The 7033-nt window shown below is 60.4% G+C and overlaps 1 protein-coding gene across 1 annotated transcript in view; it reads right to left on the bottom strand.

The window, feature by feature from the left end:
- Positions 1–5148, bottom strand: part of ZFPM1 (zinc finger protein, FOG family member 1) — a 5620-nt gene extending 472 nt beyond the window's left edge. The window contains exons 1-7 of the mRNA XM_031555421.1: positions 4960–5148; positions 2867–2969; positions 2220–2429; positions 1894–2118; positions 1537–1632; positions 1266–1415; positions 3–1136 (exon numbers count right to left, since the gene is read on the bottom strand). Coding sequence (XP_031411281.1) covers positions 3–1136; positions 1266–1415; positions 1537–1632; positions 1894–2118; positions 2220–2429; positions 2867–2969; positions 4960–5133 — 2092 coding nt within the window. The 5' untranslated portion in view covers positions 5134–5148. The remainder of the gene's footprint in view (positions 1–2; positions 1137–1265; positions 1416–1536; positions 1633–1893; positions 2119–2219; positions 2430–2866; positions 2970–4959) is intronic.
- Positions 5149–7033: the final 1885 nt, after the last annotated feature.

Here is a 7033-nt window from a genome sequence, read left to right as displayed (position 1 = left end):
GCGGGTGCGGAGGGGCTGCGGGATGAAGGGCACCTTGGGCAGGCCGGGTCGGCGCAGCGGCGGGTCGTGGCGCGAGGCGCAGTAGAAGCGCTTGTGGACGGCGTAGGTCTCGTGGCGGCTGAAGCGGATGTTGCACGCCTCGCACAGCGTCTTGCTGGGGTCCTCGTCCCCCTCTGAGCTGACAGGGCTCTGGCTGTCCTCGCTGCACCGCCCTGACGCTGCCACCTCCGTCCCCGGGGACACCGCTTTGCCTTCTTCCAGCGGGGCGGGCGGTGTGGCTGCGCGCCCCACTTCCCCGTCCGCCGACGGAGCGCTCTGCCCTTCACCCGACGGAGCAGACAGCAGCGTCCCAGGGACGGGAGGACCCTTGGGGGCTGCGGGGGGCACTTTGAGCTTTCGGGCACCGGGAGGGCTGTCCTCAGCCAGGTGGCGGCTGGAGCAGTAGAGCCGCTTGTGCACGTAGTAGTTGTTGATGTTGTTGAAGGTGATCTCGCACTCGAAGCACGTCGCACCTTTCGGCACCGGCGCTCCGGTGAACAGTCCCGGTGGCACCGTGCCATGGCCCTGCTTCAGCCGGCTGTGCACCAGCTCTGACATCTTGGCCAGGATCTCCGATGCCTGCGGGACCACCGCTGCAGCCTCGTGGCCAAACAGGTACTGAGGCAGGAAGACGGTGCCGCCCGCCGTGCCCGAGCCTGGCTCGCTGGGTACAGGGCTGGAGCCCGGCGTGGGGCTGGCCAGCTCCGACTTCACCTTCCCTGGGGGAAGGCTACGGGGGGATGAAGTCCGGGAGCTGGGCTCTGGCTCTGAGCTGGGGCTAGCAGCAGCCTCCCTGCTTTTGGGTTCCTCCGCCTCGCTCCCAGCCGGGCTGTCAGCTGGCTCCTCCTTGATGCGGATGGGCTCACCGGAGGAGGACTGACCTTCTCTGGGGACTTCGCCATTCTGCGCCTCGGAGGATGTGGGTCCTGTGGTGGTATCCGAGGGTGATGCGGGCTGTGGGGTGGCATCTGGGCCGGGCAGGACGGTGGGTAGGGGGCCGTGCAGCACCATGTGCTGTGGCAGGGCTGGCAGCCCCTCAGGTATGAAGGCGGGCAGGCTGCACTTCAGCACGGGTGCATTGTTCGGCTGGCTCAGCCCTGCCAAGGGGAGAGAGGTGTTAGTGGCATCCCACCCCACATCCGGAGCCATGGGGGGGCACAGCCCTTGCTGGGGCAATGCCAAGTGGCACTAGGGGAGCTGGTGTGTGAACCCTGTCCCATACCCACCAGGGGTGAGGGGTTTGGCAGCAGGCAGTGCTGGCCCTGGTGAGTACACCTCTCCCTTGGAGCCCGGCTGGCAGATCATGTGGTTGGTGACCAAGTGGCTGTAGAGGATGTCTCGTGTAGTGGAGATGAAGCCGCAGCTGTGGCAGACCCCTGCAAAGGACACAAAGTGGGTTTGACCCATGGGCACGGGTCCCACCGCAGGATCTCTCCCTGTCATTCCCATCCCTGATGCTGCTATCCCCTATGGGCACACTAGGCAGTGCCAACTCACCGTTGAGGGTGTCCGTGTGCACCTTCAAGTGACGTTCGCAGTTGGCTTTGGTGGTGAAGGCAGACAGGCAGATCAGACAGACAAACGGACGCTCCCCTGCAAGGCAGACAGAAGGACACCTCAATGCTGAGGGACAGGGACCATGGGGACAACACAGCTATGCCTGCTCCACCTTTACGGTAGAAGGCTTTGCAGGTGAGCACCAGCTTGCAGGGCACTGCCCCAGATCGGTAATCTAACTGGGGAAGACCCTCATCTGGCTGCAAGCAACCCGCAGCCTCCCTGTGCCTCTGGCTGGCCGGCTCCCTTGCGGTCCCTGCTGTCCTCAGGCTGTGCCATGTCATGCCATGCCCATACCGCTGTGGCTCCGCATGTGGATTTCCAAGGAGCTGGCACTGGGGCAGCTCTTCTTGCACTGGGGGAAGGGGCAGACACGCTCGTTTGGGTACGTCTCCTTGGGCTTCTCATCCACAGCAGGTGAGCCCGCGCTCTGCCGGCTGGCACAGTAGTACATCAGGTGGGCTTGCAGGTTGCGCTCGCTCCGGTACCAGATCCCGCAGTCCTTGCATGGGAAGACGTCCTCTGCAAAGGGAAGGGATGGATGCCAGGGGACGGGGTGAGCATGGAGATGAGGACGGGCATCCCCTTGGGGACCCCTCACCCGGCGTCACCCCGGCACTCACTGTTCACCACGGCGGTGGCCAGGATGGCAGCCATGCCCGCCTGCTGGGGCAGCAGCTGGATGTCGGAGTGCAGTGCAGCCGGGTAGGGCGAGTCTCCAGGCTCTGCCTTCACCGCCTGCCTGGGGATGGCAGCCGGCTCAGCCACCACGAAGGCGCACATTGGCTCATCCTCCTGCACGGCACGCGTGGTCCTGCACCACACGGCATCATCTGAGGGCACGAAGGCGAGCGGTCAGCATTACCCCCCCGGGGCTTGGTGCCCAGCCCTGCTCCCAGCTCCTGGGTGCTTTCCCTCCCCCGTGGCTAAGCCTGGGCTCGCCTGGAGGTGGCAGTGTCAGCCCACGCCTGATGGGCACAGCTCCACACTTGCAACACCGCTTGCACTGAATCTTGCAGTAACGTCTGCATTAAATCTTGCAGCAGTGCCTGCACCAATGCTTGCACTGAGCGCTGTGCTGAATCCTGCACCAATGCTGGCAAGCCTTCCGATGACCGTCGCACCAGCGTTTGTAACACTCACACCAAGCACTGCACTGCATCTTGCACCACTACCTGCACTAACGCTCGCAACAAGGCTTGCAGCCAGCACTGCACCAATGCAGCACCCATCACCGTGCCCACCCCCCACCCCACGCGCAGGTACCAACCCTTCCTGTAGATGACAGTGTTGGCATCGGGCTCTCCGGGCACCAGGGGCAGGCGGGACAGCCAGCAGCTCTCATCCCCCAGCACCAGCGTCACGGGTGGGCTCTGCTGTGGGCAGGGAGGGGTACAGGTGAGCATCAGGCTCTTCATGGCACTGGGACAGCGGGGGACAGCAGGGGACACTGGCATGCTCATGCCAGCACTGCACCCTGTGCTGCCTCCCTGCATCTCTAATGAATATTAATGAGCAAGGATGGGAGTGGGGGGGGGGTTGGAAATTAATCTGCCTGATCCTCTGATGGCTGCCGCAGTAACGATATGAAATCTAATTATTCCTCCCAATATTTCTAAACCCTCCAACTCAGACTGACAGTCTCAGCCGGTTTTAGGCCTTATCACTGCGAGGAGCCGAGTGCTCGCAGCGTGATAAAGCTCTCTCTCTCTCTCTCACACACACACACACACACAGGGGCTCGCACACACGCGTGCACACTGCACCAGTGCACACGCAGCGCTGAGCCTGCAGAAAGTTGCCCTGGGGAGCAGCTTGGCTCTGTGCATGGGGTACCCAAGCAGATGCAGCTCCCTGTGGCATCCAGGACCCTGCAGCAACCCCGGGTGCTCCCACTCCATCCACAGCCATAGCAGCAGCTGCCCGTCTGCAGCCCATGCTGAGAACCTTCCTTGTTTCCCCTGAACAAAGAGGTCAGTGTCTCCATGCCGAACTGGCCCTGATAACCATCAGAAACTCTATCTGCTCTGCATCCGCCCGGGTTGGTGTTAGCAGGGCAGCTCCCCCCAGCAGGCATCCTTCCTTGGGGGAAATGGGATGGGCACCAAGAGTTCCCCTCGCATCCCTTTACTGGCGGTTTGCACAGCCTCCTGAGCAATGGAGTTTTGGAGAGCACTGTGGGGATGCAGCAGGCATCCTCCTCCTCCTCCTCCTCCTCCTCCTCCATCACCTCAGCCACAGTGCCACCATGCAGCAGTGAGCACAAGCGATGCTCCTCACGCACCAAAGGCACCCAATGTCCCCAATTCCCACTGAAACCTGTGTATGGGATGGATGTCCAGCTGCAAGATGGCATCTGGGGGAGGCCCCCTCTATCTCCCCCCGCCGCCAGCAACAATGCGAAGGGACCCGAGGGTGACAGCCCGTATCAGGGATGGGGCTGCGATTCCTTCCTCGCTTCCCCAGGCAGAGATAGGAGGGAGGCGAGCGGCGGAGGAAAGCAGGGCTGGGAATCATCAGCCCGCCTCGATAAGGGAGCTGCTGAAATGGGAGCAAAAATATTTAGACAATAAATGAAGTATCAGAAAAAAAGCCGCGCATATCTTTAAGGAATCAATCATCCTGTACCGGGTGTCTGGACACACGGCGCCAAGCGGGAGATATGGAGCCAAACTGGGCAGATAAGGGTTAATCAAGGATTTAATTCGGCAAAGATAAACGGGCCTGAGCTTAAAAAAAAAAGAAGAGAAACAAAAAGAAAAAAAAAAAAAAGAAGTGAGGGAGAGTGGAGGAGGAGGAGTGGGGATGGAGCCAAGCTGAGATCCTGGCTGCGGAGCCCCTGGGCTGGAGCTGACCTGCATGGCTGCAGGGAGGGGAAGGATGTGTGAGTGTGTCTGCGGGGCCCCAGCACTCCATGCATCCCTGCATGCCCGCACACACCCATGCACACCACCCGCACTGACAGAGCAAGCATGAGCCACCAGCAGCCTCTGCTGGTCCCAGCTTTGCAACATGAAACTCCAGCAGTCGTGCCCAAAAGCAGCAGAAACCCACCCTTCCCGAAGGCTCCCAGCCCCTCTCTGTACCCCTGCTTGTCCCTGAAGTTCCCTTTGTGCCCCAAATCCTCCTGCACGCTGACCCATCTCTGTGAGCAGGCACATATCTGCGAACAGCCCACTTGCACTGCCATGGGGACCACCAGCCTCTCACCAGTGCTGCTGTCCCAGGCACCCAAAAGCAGCCAGGAGATCCCACACAGTCCCAGAGCTCAGCACAGGGAAAATGCCTCCCCAGGAGATCCCTCTCCCCAGCTTCGCTCATCGGTGCTACAGGGCTTTGCCCACTCCTATAAGTGCTCCTTACCGCCTCGCCGTGTCCTGGTGATGCTGGCTCACTGTGGATGCTGCCCTGGAAGGGTCCCCAGGAGAAGCCTTCAGGGAGGCTCTGTCGGGCTCGCACCCGACGCTCCCCATCCTGCACCACCAACTCCAGTTCATCTGCAAGGAGAGGGATGGAGTCAGCCGGTCCCGTCCCCATCCATCCCCATCCCCATCCATGCCTGGAAGAAGAAGGAGGTTCTATGCAGGTATTGGGAAAACCCCACCACCGCTGGGTTCCCCAAACACTGGTACTGCAGTTCCCAGGCCAGGGAAACCCCCAGGCGCCCAGCTTGGTGGTCCCATACCAGTGCTGGGGGTCTGGGCACACCGCGGTGCAGCAGAGAGGAAGGAGCGCTTCCCATCCCCGCATCCCAAGTCACAGCGGCTTCAGGGCTTAATGGCTTTGATTATCTGATAAGGCTCTGGTTTAATGGGTTAGATAACATGTTAATACACTATGAAGGCTGCTCTAAAATGTTTTAACTGTGCCTTTGTCTTTCGGAGCGCAGATAAGATGGCAGGTAACCAATACTGGGATGTATACGCTCTGGCTGCTCCGTGCCACGAGGATGCTCTGCGGGAACACCAAGTTCCATGAGCCCCATGCTGGGATCCTCCTAAAGCCACCGCATGCGTTGGGTCACACAGTCCCTGCTGCCACCACAGCACAATGGGGGACATCGGTGTTGCATCCTCTAAAGGGCTTTGCAAAGCACTGGGGTCCCACAGCCAGGGAGAGGGCTGCGCTGGTTGGAAGGCAAATTGCTTTCAGGGCTAGAAACGTGGGGAAGAGAAAATGATCCCATGGCTGCCGAGATTGAAATCTGATGTGTTTATTAGCTGGGCTGACATCTGGATCCTCTCTGTGCTGGGGTTATTTCAGGTAAGCATCAGGTGCTGTGTATGGGGTGGGGGGAACGTGCACTCGCCCAGCCACGTGCTGGCACCTCAGGCTCTCTCTGTCCCCTGCCCCCTGCCATCCTTCCAGATCACAGTGGGATGAGAGGAGGAGAGAAGAGAGCTGGGAGAGCCCATAGGTCCAGTCCCCAGATTTCCTACGGGCTGGGGGATTTCTGGCTCACCGCTGCCTTTGCCGCCCTGCAGCCCAACTGCTCTCTCATGGAAGCTGTCCCCATCCCAACCCAACTGCCACCCCCCACACACCCCAGCATTGCCCCCCTGTTGCCCCCCTCTCCCCATCTCTGTGGTAATCAGCAGCGTTTGGGTCAGGAGACCATGTCTGTGAGATAAGCGTGTTCGCCTGACACTTCCCATGTCAGAGCACTTCATCTTCTGTGTATCAATCCCCAGCAGAGAAAACACGCAGGCGCTGATAAAGAGAAAACCGTTCCAGACAGGGGGACAAAAATAGAGCCGGCCCCGTCGTGGGGCACACAGCAGCATGGGCTGCCTGCTGGCACCCCCAAAAACTCAGCGTGGGGATGGTGCTGCCTGGATCCGGGTCTGTTGCTTGTGCTTGAATGGGGATGCTGCTAAATATGCCCCCACGGGGACACAGGGAGGTGGCCAGCTGTGTCCCCATGCTTGTCACAGCACCCAGGAAGAGGGAGAGGAAGAAAAAAGCACTGCAGCGGGGACGTGGCACACAGCAGTGCCACCCCTTGGGGACGCTTGAGGTGACCGACACGCACAGCCCGGACGGTGGCCCCAGGGAGCAAAGTCTGTGTACCCCACACTGCCACCGCTGCTCGGTGTCACCACCCCGTGGGGTGACACAGCCCTTTATCTAATCTCACCATCGGGTCCTGGTGAGGTGGAACCACATCGATAATGCAGGAATTCCCGTCTCCGAGATGATTAACCAAACGGGGCAGGGATGGGGCCGTGTGCTTTGGGTCACCAAAAGCAGCAAAAAGCATGAAAAGAGGAAAGAAAAACCAAACCCAACCCACCAAACTCAGTCCCAACGGGTGCGCCTACTCAGGAGCTGTGTAGGATCCCAGCATCCATCCCAATGCCTCATCACAAGGAGGCACCACTTGGGGACACATCCCCATGCTGTGGTGTTTGCCATGGGGCCGGCAACTCCTTCCCCC

The sequence above is a fragment of the Meleagris gallopavo genome, chromosome 13 (assembly GCF_000146605.3).
Source record: "Meleagris gallopavo isolate NT-WF06-2002-E0010 breed Aviagen turkey brand Nicholas breeding stock chromosome 13, Turkey_5.1, whole genome shotgun sequence".
In the NCBI taxonomy this organism is placed as follows: domain Eukaryota; kingdom Metazoa; phylum Chordata; class Aves; order Galliformes; family Phasianidae; genus Meleagris; species Meleagris gallopavo.
This window is presented reverse-complemented; position numbering and strand designations above follow the sequence as displayed.